The sequence below is a fragment of the Ascaphus truei genome, chromosome 2, assembly GCF_040206685.1.
Source record: "Ascaphus truei isolate aAscTru1 chromosome 2, aAscTru1.hap1, whole genome shotgun sequence".
Lineage (NCBI taxonomy): Eukaryota > Metazoa > Chordata > Amphibia > Anura > Ascaphidae > Ascaphus > Ascaphus truei.
Window position 1 is genome coordinate 295,497,409 of NC_134484.1, and position 18,266 is coordinate 295,515,674.

Genomic DNA, 18,266 nt, shown 5'->3' on the forward strand with positions numbered 1-18,266 from the left:
TGATGTCAGGGCGCAGGGTTGTGTGGCGGCGGGTGGGTGTTTAGTGCAGAGGTGGTGGGTGGCTGGTGAGTGCGGGCGGTGGATGCTCAGTGATGTTGGGGCGCAGGGGTGGTAGGCAGCGAGTTAGTGTTCAGTGCAGCAACTGGGTGTGAGGCGGGAGGCGGCGGGGCGGGTGGCTGGGGACTGCGGGTGGCGGCTGCTCAGTGATGTTGGGGCAGCGGCTCGGTGTGAGATGGGAGGCGGTGGGTGAGTTATGTCGGGGCGCAGGGGTGTGAGGCGGCCGGTTGGTGTTTAGTGCGGCAGCTGGGTGGGAGGCGGGAGGTGGTGGCTGAAGCGGGAGGTGGCGGGTGAGGCGGGAGGCAGCGGGTGAGAAAGGAAGAGGCGAATGAGGCGGGAGGTGGCGGGTGAGTCGGGTGAGGTGGGAGGCGATGGGTGAGTTATGTCGGGGCGCAGGAGTGTGAGGTGGCGGGTTGGTGTTTAGTGCGACGTCTGGGTGTGTCGGAAGGTGGCGGATGAGTTATGTCGGGGTGCAGGGGTGTGAGGTGGGGGGTTGGTGTTTAGTGCGGCTGGGTGTGAGGCAGGAGACAGCGGGTGGCTGGTGACTGCGGGCGGTGGCTGCTCAGTGATATCAGTCTGCAGGCGGTGCATGGCATATGGTAGGCACTCGATCAGAGGCGCACGTGGTGTGAGGGTGCTGTGAGTCTCGGGTATGAGGCGGGAGGCAGCGGGTGAGGCGGGAGGGTTGGTGAGTGATGCCCGGGGGCAGGGAGTGTGAGGCGGCGGGTTGGTGTTTAATGCGGTGGCTGGGTGTGAGGTGGGAGGTGGTGGGTGAGGCGAAGGCAGCAGATGAGTAATGTCAGGGCGCAGGGGTGTGAGGCGGAGGGTTGGTGTTTAGTGCGGCAGCTGGGTGGGAGGCGGCGGCTGAGGTGGGAGGTGGCGGCTGAAGCGGGAGGCGGCGGGTGAGGCGGGAGGCGGCGGGTGAGTGATGTCAGGGCGCAGGGGTGTGAGGCGGCGGGTTGATGTTTAGTGCGGCAGCTGGGTGTGAGGTGGGAGGTGGTGGGTGAGGCAGGAGGAGGCGAATGAGGAGGGAGGGTGAGGCGGGAGGCGACGGGTGAGTGATGTTGGGGCGCAGAGGTGTGAGACGGGAGGCAGCAGGTGAGGCATGAGGTGGCGGGTGAGTGATGTCGGGGTGCAGGGGTGTGAGGCGGCAGGTTGGTGTTTAGTGCGGCTGGGTGTGAGGCGGGAGACAGCGGGTGGCTGGTGACTGCGGGCGGTGGCTGCTCAGTGATATCAGTCCGCAGGCGGTGCACGGCATATTGTAAGCACTCGATCAGAGGCGCACGCGGTGTGAGGGTGCTGTGAGTCTCACGGCCTGCGTAGCCCTGGCCGTGATGTAACCCCACCCCGGCGGCCAATGAGAGCGAGAGCCGTTGGCGGGCGGGAAACAATCACAAAACGCACAAACCCACAGACAAACATTTCAGTTTTATATATATAGATGTGTTCTAATTCCTCATCGTTGAATTGTAGGCTTCTAATTCTGCCAGTGCCAGCACCAAGAGCAGCCACAGCAGTTGAGGTAGAAGCTTGCTCAGCCATCTGTACTGTTTAGCAGTCGAAAAAGGCTGTGTTTTTCAGGTGGTAATGTGTATTTATTTAAAATTGTAACATGCTCATTGGCACAGTGTTATGGTATGCTAATACATAACACAAAACTAACTAACATGCACTAATAATAACACTTTCCCAATGCACATGTGCAGTGCATTTTGCGATTTGCAGTGTAACGTTGCGATGGTTGTTTTGCTTACAATGTCATTTTTTAATCTGAGTAGTTTTGAGGATACCCATTGAGGATTAAGAAAAACATAACGTCCTTTCCCAATTTAAAAAAACGTAACGTTATTAGCACAAAAGCAACGGTGCTCTGTGGATCTACCCCAATATTTGCTCCTTCACAATTAATGAGTGATTCAAAACTGTAAAGACATACAGTAAGAGACTTTTGATTCTGCATGGGTGTGCAATATTAGGATGACTTTATTTTGGGCTGTCCTTGCTTTGTATCTGGCTGGTTAAAAAGTTTCCAAGTTGCTCCGACATCTAAATGTTTGCATTCCACAGTGATTTAAAAACATTTAAAAACATTCTCTATCCCGGAAATAAACAAACAGTACTGCACTATTTTAGATTGAGAAACAGCAAGCTATTACAGTATAACCTTCTGGGTTTATTTGAATACGTTGCACAAATTCGGCAACATTATTATTCCTAAATTCATGGCTGTGAAAGTCTGTGCAATTGTGCTTATTTAATCAAAATGTCAATGTGAAATATTTCAAGGCCAAGTAGTTAAAAACGAAATAGCTCAACAAGCGTAGCAAGTTGGAGTTACTTATTCATTATATTTCATGTCTCCTTGCTGATTGTCTGCTATTTGGGGAAAGGGTGATTTCTTTAATAGTTTACATATTAGAGCTAGAGGCTAAAAATAATGATTAATTATTGTATTTTCTCTTTAGATGAAAAACTGAAAGTGATTGCACAGTCTGACTTTTGCCAATATTTTAAATTAAATACTGCTTTTGAGAAAAGTGTTATCTTAAAAGAGTTAATTAGGAAATGTATGACAAATAGGTTTAATGATCATGGCAAATGTTATAAATGTGATTAACGGATTTCATATTGTCTCCCTATTTAACTGCAACTGATTTCTCCTAAACTCTGCAGAAGCCCAGTAGCAAACCAAGACACTGTGTTACCAGCCAAAAAAGAGATATAAAGGGAGCAGAGTCACCCTGGTACCAGATGCTCTAGGCTAGGGGCGGCATGAACAACTGAGAAAACCCCAGCACTTGGGTGAACTGGTGCAATGATTTGCAGTTGTAATTGAAGGTCCAGTAAGCAACCAGATATTAAACTGATTTTGTGGTGGATTTAAACCTCAGGAATGCATGTGGAGTGGTAAAAAATGTAGTCTTTGTAACACTTTTGAGATAGTTATGTTAGTGTCAGACACAAGAGGCGTAAGTACACGGCATCCTATCATACTGACATTATCATATCATTATATTTATGTCATTTTACTTATTTTGCATGTATGCTGATTTTTATTATTTCATAATAAACATTTAAAAATGGTGCAATCCCACATTGTCAGTCAGTTGAATTTGTCAGAGGCCTCTGAATGGAGTAGTGTTTGTCAATCAAGTGTGTTCTTCCCCCTTATCCCACATCTTCCTTATTAGAGAGTAAATAAAACTGTGGGAGGGGGAGACTGGCTCTACTGTACATGCGCTTGCTGAACACTCCATGAATCACACACAAGGGAGTGGCAGGGGAAAGCAGACCCCTCCCAAGTCTAACTTTAAAAAAATACATAAGGTTGTCAGATTTTGGTTAAACATGTATCAATTACCCAGATGAGACCTCTTAAAAATGTCACTGGAATTAGTTCACTTTAGTCCTAGGAGGGATTTCTCCTTTTACTGTCACCAGTTGGATTTATTCTTTGGATAATCCTGTTTACAGCAGCAGTTACTGTAACTCACCTAACCTTCATGAATACCATTCCTAGTGCATATACTTTTCGAAGAAGTTTCGATCTTCATAGATACAATTATAATTTACAGGGCTTTTGAAAGCTCTTACGTTTCTTACTTCATACAGTATGTACAATATTCATATCTCAATAGTTAAGTTAAGTAGCAATCACTATTTGGTAATAAGTATTATTTTAATTTTAGTATAACAGCGTCCCCCACCCTGGTTCCCACTTACCTCCGCTACGGCGGGGGGTTGGTGTGGTGGGTTGCAGCAGCATGTGGCGGGCGACCCGGTCGCCGGAGGTATCATTAGCATATTTTAAAAATGAACATAGTGCTTCACAAATGAAAAAGTAAACGTTTTATTTTTTTATTTTCTCTAGCAATTACTTTTTTTTCTCATTTTAATTATGCAAATAGTGGCCTGTCATTTCAGTATGTATCTCCTAAGGATTTATTCAAAATTTGTGGCAAAATACAAGTAATATCACTAACCATCATCAGCCTATGTTAATTCTTGGTATACATTATCAGTATTTTTAGGATACATCCAATTGTTTCACATGAGAAAATAGTTGTTGATAACCATAATATATTGTTTTGAACACATTGGGAATTGCACTAAACAGTCCATGCTTTACCATGTATTATAAGTCCAGTAAAATGAAGATGCACAGGGCACAATTACCTCCCTTTAGTGGATAGCCTCTTTGCTACTGTTCAGTTCATTACATGGGAAAAGTTAAAAGTAACACACAAATGGAGCACTTATAAATTCACCACAGCATTAATGTTAACATTCTATATCAAGTATCATATTGGTAATACACAAAACATGTTTACTTTTTTTGACAATGAAGGAAAAGGATGTGTGAAAAATAAGCACATTGAATTAACAGTAGCTGCAAGAAAAAAAAAAGTCACTCGCAGTCTGAAGCTGTTAGATAGAAAACTTCTTTGGATATTTAATTGAGAGGATTTTCTTCACCCTCTTCAGCTTTTTATAATGACTACAATTTGACGTTTCTGGGGATATTAGAACTGTATGAGATATTTATTCCTTACTGTTCTCAACTCATAGTCTTTTATGGTTGATCAAATTCATGATTACACCTGATTTCTAGCATCACCATTGATAGATACAACAGACTCAGCATTGATAATTCGTTTCTGATCATCTTTCTTTTCACAGCAAATCCTGATGAGCTTGTAAAAGGCATAACCAGGTATCACTATGCTTGGAACTCCAGCTAGAATTACAACAATTGCATATACCCAGTCAGGATAAGCTTCTTTTCTGGCTTTTGGAAATTCCTCCTGTACAGAAGGAAAATACAGAAATATTATTTAGATGTATTGTCAACTCTTCCAAACTACCATGTGAGAAATAGAGAAACATTGAAATTGGTGTCGATGAATGACATTTGGTGTAGGTTTTATGTGCCTCATTGTTACAAAATGTCACACTTTAAGCAAAATACAAACTTCTACGCATTATAAAAAAAATAAAAAAATTACAGGGACCCAATTACATTTCAGCTTTAAAGCATGATTCTTAGCTTGGTTGTTTTCTCGTGTGTCTCTGAAGTATTTTAATATATACCCTTTTCCCCTTTTCTATGGTGTTCATGATGAAGTAATTTTGATTACCTTTATATGACTTGAAAGAAATGTAAATCAAGAAACTTTCAAAATTAAAAACTATACCTTTACTCAAATGCAATACGAAAGTTGACATATACATTATGCCGAAATACAGCTAATTCGATGTATATACAATATATACTACTTTATCTAGCAAGATATTGTACTAATATATAATGTAATTATGAAAATGAAGTGACCGGGGCTGAGATATAAGGATAATTGGAGCTTTGTACTGTATAATGGGGCAGAATGGACATTACTCCTGTAAAATATATGCTTAGAGAGGCATAAATAAATTAGTATTATTCATTACACTGCAGATAGAGGTGACATTTTTCAGAAACTACAGTACTAATGACTTGAATAGGATTTTCCTTGCGATAGTGCCCTATTGGCATTGTCACAGTTTAATGAATAATCCCCTCAAGGCTAGATTGACAAGAGACAGGTAAATCAGGTCTCATAGCGTGATTTTACATAAAGCAGCAAAACGTAGCACTGCCCGATTTCTTTAATTTCTACATTTTATTACAGGATTGAAGCAGCATGTTTCCAGAGCTGAACAGCGTGTTGGTGCATGCGGTAATTGATGTCATCATCACATCATGCCATGGAAGGGGGCATACAGTCTCACCTTGCATCTCAGTGGACTCTCCGAGCGCGGTCCTGCCTGTGACATCACCGCAGCAGCATGAGCGGGAGGTGGCGTCTGCGCACCTCCGCAAGTGGGACCCATGACATTACTAATGTCAAAGCGTAATTCTCCAGTGCAGTTATACATCTCCTCTAATGTTCCCAAATGCAGTGTTAAATCAAAACCTTAATGTGTGTAACATTGCTGATTGCAGGACAGGATACAGACCCGCAAGGCAGAGATACAGAGTAATACACTGACATTGCCTGGGATAAGAGACCTCGGATGCAGGGGTAGTCAGGTCCGGTTTTGGGGTCAAGGCAGGCTGCAGGCAAGGAATAGTCGGTCTGGAATAAAATGTGTTCCTGGTGTAAAGAACCCCACCACACGGAGCAGTGTCCCTTCAGGCCTTATTCAGATATGAGAGTGAATGCATGCACAGTACTGCTAATAATGTAAAACTTTGCATGCAGTCTTGCAAACAGCCTGAGCAACAAAAACAAAGATTCACCTGCAGCAGAGACCAGAAGTAAAGAGATACACATCCAGGCCGGAAATCTACACTGCACTGAAGAAAGCCACAAAACCACAGATGGACTCTTTCCCCCAATTCCAAGAGGAGAAAGAGAGAGACTGCTGAAGCAAGTAAAATTTACTTGCCTATCACAATAATGTGTAACATGGTTGTTGATAAAGGGGCTTTGCCTTCCAGCCGTAGTCAGGGTTCAAGAAGTGAGTTAGCGCTCCAGATGAGCTAGGCTTTGTTTATTGTTTTCTTCTTTTTTTTTTAATTGAGCTGAAGCAGTGAATACAGACGGTGACTTACGAGCGGTACTGATTCTGGAAGTAAAGGCCTCCACACTACATAGGACTACCAGATGTGAATGGAGTATATGCAAAAAAGTGTGAAAATTGATGCAAGACTGTGCTGAAGCAGGGAAACTTTTACAGACGTGACCGATGCAAGGTACTGATTCTGGGAATTTAAAATGGCCGCCCAGCTGAAATCAAATACAGACTCTGCAAAAAAGGGTAAGAAAATTTGTTCCTGGTTTAAAGAACCCCACCACACGGAGCAGTTTCCCTTCAGGGCTTATTCAGATGATGAGAGTGAATGCATGCACAGACTGCTAATTTTGTAAATCTTACCAAAGAAAAAGTCTACAGAGATGCCTGTGAGAGCTACGACCTCTAACAGCAAAATATGCCCAACGGTAGGACTACCACAATTTGGGGTTCTAGCGAATACAGTGACAACAGCTGCAATAGCTCCTCCTGAGTTCAGGAAGAAAAAGACACCTGATAGCCCCAAAATGGAGGACAAGATGTGGCATTTCTGTAATGAATTCTACCCCACCTTTCCGGTCCGATAAGGAGGAAGACATCTCTTATGGGGAACCCAAATTGAGTTACACCCACAAAACACCCCAAGAATGGTGGGGGTGCCTGAACTCGGTACAAACCGAAAAGACCGCTCTCTATGATGACAAATGTAATCGGCAGGAGAAAGAGTGGGAGCAGCAGATCACCGAATATTCCTGTTGACTAACGCAACTGCAAGAAAAGCCTGGCGCATACAGTGAAGCTGCTGAAGTTTAAAAAAAGACGGAGACCCCAGTATCCCTGATGGGACAGAGTTGTCCAAACCAAAAGACTGAAAAAGAAAAGCGGTTCTTCACTTACAGTGGAAGGAACAGACACATCCGCAGATCCCGCGGAGAAAACGGGGGGCCGAGATGCCCTGCCGCCTAGAGAAAATGGAGGATTTGTCCCGCAGATGACAGAATATCCAGAGGGCCCAAGGCAGAAGTCGTGTAACCCAAAGAAGTGTCTGTCCGGTTCTAATAGTGAGAAACCCTCAACCAACCATACCAGGGAAGCGGAGCCGGAACCAATGAGTGACGATCCCTTGACCACCCCTGAAGATGCCCTGAAAATTGCCAGGCGTGACTGTGATCTGCTCTGGGAACAATTGAAACTGGAGAGGGAAGATAATGCTGAGCTACAGAAGACTGTTCTCGCAATGTACTCTGAATCTGGAACCGAATTGGAGAATCTAAGGACAGATCTAGATACAGCAAATGCTACTATTACCACCATGGATGGAAAGCAGAGTCAATCTGATAGAATGATTGCTATTCTGATGCAGAAGTATGAAGAGGCACTGAAGGAGATTACAGTCTTTCAGCAAGACGTTCGTAAATGCCATAGAGAGGTGGAAGTCTCTCAGCCTCACACCAGGAGGTCAACAGTGTCCGGACAGAGGTGGACATATCCCAGAAGGAGGTTCCTACACTCCGCACAGCACTGGATGCCTCACACCACAAGATCGGCAACTGCCGCACAAAACTGGAAGTCCATAAAGGAACTTCACAGTCTCGCTGAGGAGCCGGACAATTAAAAAAAACTATTGTCAATCTTAATCTAGATCTCAAACTCACTCAGAAGGAGCTTCAGACCGTCAACCTAGAAATGGAAGTCTCATGCCAGGAGACAGTCAGTCTCTAAGCAGAGGTGCGAAAATGGAAGGCGGACCACAAGGAGGCCCTGAATATTACTGAAAAAAGAGAGATCGATGCTGCAGCCACTCAAAGGAACAGGGACTCACCAGAATAGTTTAATAACAGGAAAAATGTATTTAAACTACATGAATACATGTATACTACATAAATCACAACACATATTCGAGCAAGAGATATACCAAGAGATCAATTGATCAATACAGATCTCGCAACTTTCTCTCATGTTAAACAAATTAAAAATAGTTATGATTCAAAATCAGACATATCTGAGCCACCATTTTGTTATTACGCAATTTAGTACACAGGCAATCAATATTAAGTCCATAATTAAAAAACATTGGAAAATCTTAAATACTGATGCAATTTTGAAAGATATGACTGCCATGGATCCTAAATTTGTATTTAAAAAAGCCCATACTTTAGGAAATGGTCTCACCAAGTATGGTTTCTACAAATAGAAACGATGCTTATAAAAACACTTTATTTCCCAACCTGTTAGGTTGCTTCCCATGTGGAAGATGCAAAATCTATCAATACGTTAAAAAATCTAATACTTTGCCAATAGTGAAAATAACAAAGAGTTTAAAATTCTCTCCTTCATAAATTGCAATACGGATCATGTGATCTATATGATCACATGTGGGTGCAATAAAAAATACATGGGACTTGCGAGTAGAGCATTCAAAATAAGGATGCTAGAACACATCAGACATAGAAAAAATATGGATATTACTCATCCAGTCTCTAGTCACTTTAAAGACTGCCAACATGGCAGTATAATTTTTTTTAAGTGTATTGCTTTAGAACACATTAAACCACACATACGTGGAGGAGATATTTCAAAAATCTTATACCAAAGAGAAGCTTTTTGGATTTTCACTATTGGCACAATTATTCCAAAGGGTCTCAATACAGAATGGGACCTATAAGTTTTTCTCTAAAAACATCCTAGTATTCTGCCTTTCTTCTCCCCCCCCCCTCCCAACCCTCCCCCCATTTTCCCCTCCCCCTCCCTCCCCCTCCCCTCTCCCCTATCCTTTTCCTCTTTCCCTCCCGTTCCGTTCATTTATATTAAATAGCAACATACAGGCAGTCCTCGTTTTACAACGCTTCGCTTTACAACGAATGGCTTATCCAACGCTATGCAATGCATACCTATATTCATTTTTACAACGCCAAAATGGCTTATCCAACGCTCTTACGACGCTTTGCAACGTTGTGTATGTGTGTATATATATATATATATACACATTCACATAAACAACGTTGCAAAGCGTTGTAAGAGCGTATATATATATAATATTATACTATATAATATTATATTATGCTATATAATATATTATTTATTATGTTATATTATATATATTATACAGTATATACACTATATAATTTATGTGTGTGCTGCATATCTTATTGCCTGCATAAAATATTTGGTGTATTTTAGTGTTAAAAATGCCTTCAGGAACGGAACCTTTCATTTAAACAGTGTTCCTATGGGAAAACGTGTTTCGCTTTACAACGTTTCGCTTTACAACGCCATTTTGAGTAACGCATTGTGTCGGATAACCCAGGACTGCCTGTATAACGCATTGTGTCAGATAACCGAGGACTGCCCTACATTGCTATTATATTCATGCTCTATACAATACAAATGAATATGTATTGGAAGTTCCATAATATGATATGTAGCTCTCTATGATAGGTAGATATGCATTATTTAAAGATTTAAATTAGTTAGCTTGTGCTGATTAAGATTTATACAGATATTCATGTATGAATATTCTTCAGACCAACATTAATGTTACATTTTTTGTATACACTAAATGTTTTTGATGTAATTGTATATTCATGATGAATTAATACTTTTTATGTGATACAATTTAGATGTTAGGATACTTAATATACTAACATTCATTGGTCTATGATATACTCAATCTTTGACATGGATATATCTTGAATTTCATTATAACTACATTTACTTTAAAGTATATCTATTTACATGTTTTTACATTATTTTATATCCCGGTATCGATATCTATTTCAATGTTTTTTATGTCTATTTGTTTCCTTCCTTTGCAATTGTTATTTTTATTCATTAATTGGTTCAGGCGTTTAACATCTATTAACAAGCTTGTGGGAGGTTTAAATAGCTTCCTCCCACTGCTAACGTAATACTCCTTGAGAAAGGGCAGGCTATGCCCAAAACGCGTGGGAGGAGGTTTTTCATTCTCGTTTGTCCTGAGTGTTCCCTTCATGTAGTTTAAATAAATTTTTCCTGTTTTTAAACTATTCTGGAGAGTCCCTATCCCTTTGAGTGGCTGCAGCATCGATCTCTCTTTTTTCCACTGTTCCTGTGATCGGGCTGCGCCGCGGAGTGACGTCATCTTCCCTCTGAGGACACAGGATGCCGGAAGAGTGAGAGAGAGCAGCGAGGGACGGCATTGATCGTGATTAACTGGCTACTCCAACACCGATCCCCATACACTGTGCTTCTGCAACCGAGCCTCTTTGTGCATCAACATTGCTAACAGTGTATATTCTCACCAACTCTCTCTCCCCTCCATTCACTCCTACACTTGTCATTTCAGCATTCATTAGCTTACAGCAATTGGGCTGTTTACCTTTGAGCCATACAGATGGCTTTTTTGCTCTTCCAGCCACTCATTCCGCGTGAGCTCAGGTATCCACACACCTAATCATTGAATTATTTATTGCTACGGGACTGTGAGACTCACCAGTTTTTGTCATATGAGTTATTCATAACCATAAGACACATATATGTACGTGACCCTATTTTTTTATGAGAATTTTTACTCCGTCAATCTTTTTTGTTTCCTCTTACTTTTGCATTGGATACAAACAACCCTATTGATGTATTTTTGATTCCTTACTGGATATAAACTTTCTTTGAGAACTCCAATCAATATGACTACATCTACACCACCCTCTCCCAATACCAATTCTTACTTTACTTTCAACTGTTTCAACCTTGAAGCTAGTACTAATAAAGCTGAATCAGTATTTGACAAAGACTTTAATATTTGTTTTTGTTTCCCGATATTAGACATTTATTTTTTAATTCAACTCCTAATGCCATTTTTTTTTCTTATTTCCAATATTTTTATTGTTTTTTTCAGAGGGTAGGGTACATCATATCATAACACAACAAGCTGGTACAGAAGTCATTGGGTATTTTTGAACAAATTAACATTATTAGAGCTTCCGCATAACCTGTTAGGATCCAAGAGAATCAAGTCCATCTCCCCTTTTCAAGAGGAGTAAGGATAGTTAAAAGGGAGAGAGGAAAAAAGAGGGGAGAGAGGGATGGGGGGGAGGAGGGGAGTGGGGGGGTGCATGGAGCGGCATGAAAGAGGGCCGCCCAGGGCCCGACGCCCATCGAGCTCTAAAACAGAGTTTGAGTAATCTATGGGGGGTTTAATCGTATGGCCAAGCTTCCCAGGTTTTGTTGAATTTGTCTAGTTGTTGTTTTAATCGAGCTGATAGGAGTTCCATCAAACGGACCTCCCTGACTCTGGTGAGGACCATCTCCCAGTTGGGTGGTCTAGTTTTTTTCCATTTAGCCACTATTGAGTGGCGGGCTGCCGTTAGTACAAAGGATGTTAATTTTTTGGTCTGAGGAGGGAGGCCTTCTATAGGCTTACCCAACAGAAACGACACTGGATCCAGTGGGATCCCCACCTCACTTATCTCCTCCACCAAGGCTCGGATCATATCCCAAAAAGGGCCCAACACGGGACAGGTCCACAGTATATGTACCAGGTCTCTCTGCTGGCCGCATCCCCTCCAACAGAGGTCTGACAGGCCAGGGAAGGCCTGGCTCAGCCTACTTGGGGTGAGGTACCAGTGGAATAACATTTTATAGATATTTTCCTTGATGGTGGTACAAATTTGGTTGTGGCATCCAAGATATCCTCCCAGTCTTCTCTATCTATTTCTATATTGAGGTCTGCAGTCCACTTAAGCATATAGCTATGGTTGACGGGTATCAGGGCATGTGCTAGTCCCATGTAGATCCCCAAGATCAGACCCTTCCGATATGCTCCTACTGCACATATCTTTTCAAAGTTAGAGGGGTTTTCAAACTTGGAGTTGTGGGAGATTGTTGTTAAAAAGTGTCTGATCTGGAGGAAAGCGAATAGGGGGAGACCCCCAGGGGCATATTTTTCCTGTGCTTCGGAGAATTTCATAGGCCGTCCTTTGATTAGCAGATCGGACGCTTTTGTTATATTGGCTGCTTTAAACAGTCTGAAGTCCCTGGGATCACATCCCGGGGGAAAGTTCAGATTGCCAAACAGGGGGGGTCAGAATTGAAGAGGAAGATGATAGGCCAAATTTAGTTCTTGTTTTTGACCATATCCCCCATGTACATCTCATTGCTCCCAGGCCCATCCTGCCCGGCGTTGTCTCCCGCCCCCTCCCCCCCGCTCACAAAAGGAGGGAGAGGGGAGAAATATAGGAAGCTTCAATCTCCAACCAGCTGCTAGACGCTGAGTCATTATTCCAAGTGGCAATCTGTTTTAGGTGGGCTGCGAGGTAATATTTGGAAATATCTGGTACTCCCAGACCTCCACTCTCTGTTGGTGCCATCATAATCGATCTTGCCACTCTTGTTTTTTTCCCATTCCAGATAAATTGGAGTATACTATTTTGGATATTTTTGAGTTCAGTTCCTGGGACCTGGACTGGAAGCGTTTGGAATAATACAGAATTCTGGGGAGGATATTCATTTTTACTGAAGCAACTCTACCCAGCCAGGAGATTTGATGTTCATTCCAGCTCTGTAGGTCTCTTTTAAGTTTTGCAAATAGTGGGGGGAAGTTATGCTTAATCAGTATCTCATATGAATTCGTAATTTTAATTCCGAGGTATCGAATATAGGAGGAATTCAATTTATAGCTGAAATTAATTTGTAGTAGTTTTACCTCGGATGGTGCCAGGGATAAATTTAGTGCTTCAGATTTGTCATTATTAATTTTGTATCCTGACACCTGGCCGAATTTTTCTAGTTGTGATTGAAGGTTGGGAAGGGACGTCAAGGGCGCCGCCAGAGATAGTATTATATCGTTGGCGAACAGGGATATCTTGTATTCCTCTTGGCCTATTTTGATTCCCTGTATATTGATATCTTTTCTGATGGTGGCCGCCAGGGGTTCGATCGATAGGGCAAAGAGGAGAGGGGACAAGGGGCAGCCCTGTCTCGTATCGTTTTTTATTATTACGGGACTTGAACCTCCACCCGGGAGCTTTACAAATGCAGACGGGTTTTTATACAGAGCTCTGATTCCCTCGAGGAAAGGACCTCGGAAGCCAAATTTGATCAGTGTGATCTAAAACGTCCCATCTTATTCTGTCGAATGCTTTTTCAGCATCGAGGCTTAAAATAAAAGCCTTTGTTTTAGAGAGATGTACATGGTCGATGATGTAGACATTATAGATAATTTTACGTGTATTGTCCGACGCTTGTCTACCCATGACGAAGCCGACCTGGTCTTTGTGAATCAAGCTCGGGATTATTGGGTTTAGTCTATTGTCCAAACCTTTGCTGTATATTTTCAGGTCCGAATTAAGAAGGGAGATCAGTCTGTAACTGCTACAATTTAGTGGATCCTTACCCTCTTTGTGAATACCCTCAATGTCCCTAGCCAGGTTTGCTAGGGACATTGAGGGAGGGATATCTTCCCCTTCCATGAAGGAGTTGAAAACTTATAATAGATGTGGGATCAGCACTGCCTTAAATTTTTTGTGATAAAGATTAGAGAAACCACCTGGGCCCGGAGTCTTGTTTGTTTTTAGTTGTTTTACTACTTCCAGTATTTCACCGGCGTTTATTTTCTCGTTTAATTTTAGGGCGGTTTCTTCTGAGAGGGCCAGTAGTCTGCAAATTCTTGGGCAATTTCGCTCTCCTTGAGCGGTTTGGAACCGGATTTCGTCCGAATTGCAGTAATTTGGGATTTAACCCTAAGACCTCTTAACTTATTGACCAGGATCCGGTCAGCCTTATTGCCCTTGTCGTAAAATCTCTGTTTTGTCCACCTCATCGCCCGCTCTACCTCATCAAGTTGGACGGCTTTTAATTCCATCCTTGCTGTATTAAGTTTTTTGTATAGCCGTTTTGTCGGCTTGCTTTTGTGTTCAGATTCTAGCAATCGAACCTTTTCCGACAATTCTTTATATATTCTCTCCTTTTTTATCTTTTGGAATGACGCGATGGAAATGAGGGAGCCTCGAATTGTTGCCTTATGGGCCTCCCAAAGCGATACTAGAGAGCTTACTGAGCCCTTGTTCAATACAAAATACTCTGAGATTTTTTGAGAGAGCGAATGTATTACTTCTGGAGAGTTTAACAGAGAATCATTTAGTTTCCACTGGTGGTGGGTTTTCTTAAAGAAAGGCAAAGAGAGCGACAAATCAATAGGGGCATGGTCGGACCAGGATATCAAGCCAATATTAGACTGGGAGGATGCCTGGAGGGCTTCTTTGGTACCTAGAAAGAAATCAATCCTCGAGTAGGACTGATGGGGGTTGGAGAAGAAAATGTTGTCTCTCTGTCCCTCATGCTGCAACCTCCAGATGTCAAACAAGGAAAAGTCAATGAGAAGCTCTTTATGTTTTTTAGCGTTAATGAGGGTGGACTTAGGTGATGCTGTGCCCTGTGTGATAGCTCTATCAAGAACTGGCGAGTTTACCATGTTAAAGTATCCTGCTAGGATAAGTGGTGTATTTCTTGATTTACTCACTTTTTCGAGGACAGTTCTGAGGAAGGGTATTTGTCCTTGATTGGGCGCGTATATGTTCACTAGGATGATTGGCGATCCTGCAAGAGAACCTGAAAGTATTAAATATCTTCCCTCTGGGTCCGCATTGGATGATTCAAGAGTAAATGGGGTATTGTGACGGAACAAAATAGCAACGCCTCTTTTTTTGAATCTACAAGAGGCAAAAAATGCCTGTGGGTATGTATTGCTGAACGTATTGAGCAGAGTTGAGGTGTTGAAATGTGTCTCCTGTAAAAAGATGATGTCCCCTTTTAGTTTATTTATCTCCTGCAGGGCCAATCTGCGCTTCGGTACTGAGTTAAGCCCCTTTACATTAATCGATACTAATTTTATATCTTGTGAGATAGACATATTTTTGTCTGAGTCTTCCTAGCCAGGTTAGCGACTACTTTCCCAAGGCAGTCAACCTTCTTTTTTCTTTGGGGGAGAAACCCACTGCACTCCAGATTCCCAGCGCCAGTGTCATCCCAAGGTGAAGCCGCCATGGAGGAAGAGGGTTTCTCGAGGGGGGGAGGTGTGTGAGGCGGGTGGAGGGGTGTGAGGCGGGGGGAGGGGTGTGAGGCGGGGGGGGGGGGGAGAAGGGAGGAGACAGTAAGAAGGAAAAAGTAGGAAGTAGATGAGCTATGGATTAGCCCTAGACTAAACTCCTTCATTGCCCTAATGGCAAAGGATATGGGCATAGGGCCCTTGGAGATCTTCTCGTGCGAACAGACACTGGCACTCCCAGGGGGGAAGCAGAGCCCTCTCATCCATGTAGTCTGGTCAGACCCAGACACCCAATTACATACATATGAAGCATAGTTGCGGTTGTGATAAACCCAAACATAATATTTCAACTTTTTCTTAGTAAACTTTTAACTAGAGTACACTCGATGAGAGAATCTCAGATAACAGTTCATTTAAAGGAACGATTTTATTATCCAAATGAGCAGAAGAAGCACAGGAGGGGGGAAAGGGGGAGGGCGAGGGGAAAGGAAGGGGCGAGAGGGGGAAAGGGGGCGGAGGTTGGAGAGGGGGAGAGGGGGGGAAGGGAGGCTGAAAGAGGGGGGGGGGGAAGGAAACAGGGGAGGGGAAGTTTTGGGGGGAGGGTCGGGGAGCATCCTCAGAAGAGCAAGACATATCCATCATATGACAAGGTTAACTGAATAAACATATATCTGAACAAAATAAATTCCCATCCGGGTCTACGTCCTGGGCTCAAATTTTTGCTGACCGCAGGTCTGTGAGACGTGTGGGGTGGGGACACTGGGAGGGGAGAGGAGGGGAAGGGAAGAGGTGAGAAGGAGGAGGAGGGGGGCAGAGGGAGGCAGAGGGAGTGGGGGGAAGAGGAGGGAGGAGGAGAAGGGAGGAGGGGGAGTGGGGGAGAGGGGGGAGAGGAGGAGGGGAGGAGGAGGGGGGAGAGAGGAGGAGGGGGGAGAGGGTGGGGGGGAGGGGAAGGAGCAGACAGGGCGCGAGGGGAAGGAAGAGAGGAGGGGGGAGAGGAAGGGGTTTGGAGAGGGGAAGGAGCAGGCGGGGTGCGAGGGGGAGGAAAAGAGGAGGGGGGAGAGGGTGGGGAGGAGGAGCAGATGGGGCACGGTGGGGAGGAGGAGAGGCAGCCGATGAGGGGGGGAGGAACAGACTCCTGTAATACATATTACATTTTAAACTTCTCCCTCAGAATTTAAACTTATGCTAATACTTAACACTTAACACAATTCCCAGGAGGGGGGCTTAGTAGCGGGGAACCCCCTCATGTTCCACGACCCAGAGTGGATTATGCAGAGCAACGAAGGGGCCGAAAACCCTGAACCCCAAGGGGGCAGGCCCCCCCACAACCCCCAATCGATCGCTCGGGATCGAGAGAGACATCCACCTCTGACCCGACTCGTGAGTCCCAGGCTTAACCATGAGGCACAGTTCCGAGCGTAGCAACCGCCTCTCCCGAATCCCTGCCATAGGCCACAGCATCCCGGTACCCCCCGCCCCACTCCCAGTCCCCGCAGGTGGTAGAGACCAGAGTACATCCGGTGAATCTTGGGGCCCCAGGTCGGCCCAGCCAGAGCCCTGGCGGGCCCGAAGATAGAACCGCAGTCCCCTCCACCCCCCTCGATCAGGCCACAATGGTGTTCCGGTGCCTCCCCCTCCCCCACCCCCCCGAGGCGATAAAACCAACAGGGCCCGTATACTTGCGGGGCAGGTCATGTTGATTGCGTCTGTTGCGGGTCTTTATTGTAGGGCTCCGATCGATTAGTCGAGGGACCTGCTAGCAGCTCTTCCCGCAATTCTTTCCGAGGCGCGTCTGTCTTTCCTGCTCATGTGGGCCTCTTCTCTGTCGCTCCTCCTTCGGGGTCTCGGGCATCGTGAGGACTAGGTCTTTGAGAAGCCTTGGTATGTCCTCAGGGTAGAAGAGCGTGATAATTTGCCATTCTGGGGAACGATGATTTTGAAAGGGAAACCCCACCTATACCGGATTCCCTTTCTTCACAGTTGTTCTGTGAGCTGTTTCAACTCTCTTCTGTGGTCGATCGTGGATCTTGAGAGATCGCTGTAGATTTGGAGCAGCGAACCGCGGAAGAGTAATTCAGACTTTTTACGACTTGCAGACAGAATTAGCTCTTTTATCCAGTAGGAATTAAATTTCACCAGGATGTCTCTCATCCTCTTGGGGTCTGCGTGCTTTGGGCCCGGAGCCCGGTGGGCCCTGTCAATTTTTTGTGAGCATTGTTCAAGGTAGGGACCAGCTCTATGGACAGGTCCTTCAGGAAATCTTCCAGGAGGTCAGTTGTAACTTCTTCGGGGATATAACGAATGCGGAGGTTTTTTCTCCTTTCACGGTTCTCTTGGTCTTCCACCTGATCCTTCAGAGCTCTCAGTTCAAGTCCTAGTCGGACATATCATCCTCCATGACAGATTGCGACACCTCCACCTCCTCCATTCTGCATTCCACTGCATCCGTTTGTACCGCCAGAGTGTGTATTTCAGCTTTCATATCTTTTATTGCTGCGGACAAATCCTCTTGAAAGCCTCTTCGCATACGAGAGAATAGATCTTCCATGTAGTCCCTGTCAATGGTGCCCTTCTCTGAGCCTTGCTCCCCTAGGGGGGGGGGGGGGGGCTCAAGTGTCTCCGGAGCACCTGTGGC

General features: G+C 44.2%; 1 protein-coding gene across 1 annotated transcript in view; it reads right to left on the reverse strand.

Annotated features, from left to right (window-relative positions):
- Window positions 1-3,891: 3,891 nt before the first annotated feature.
- The window catches only part of SLC6A19 (solute carrier family 6 member 19), a 226,533-nt gene continuing 212,158 nt past the window's right edge, over window positions 3,892-18,266 (reverse strand). The window contains exon 12 of the mRNA XM_075586359.1: window positions 3,892-4,862. Coding sequence (XP_075442474.1) covers window positions 4,653-4,862 — 210 coding nt within the window. The 3' untranslated portion in view covers window positions 3,892-4,652. The remainder of the gene's footprint in view (window positions 4,863-18,266) is intronic.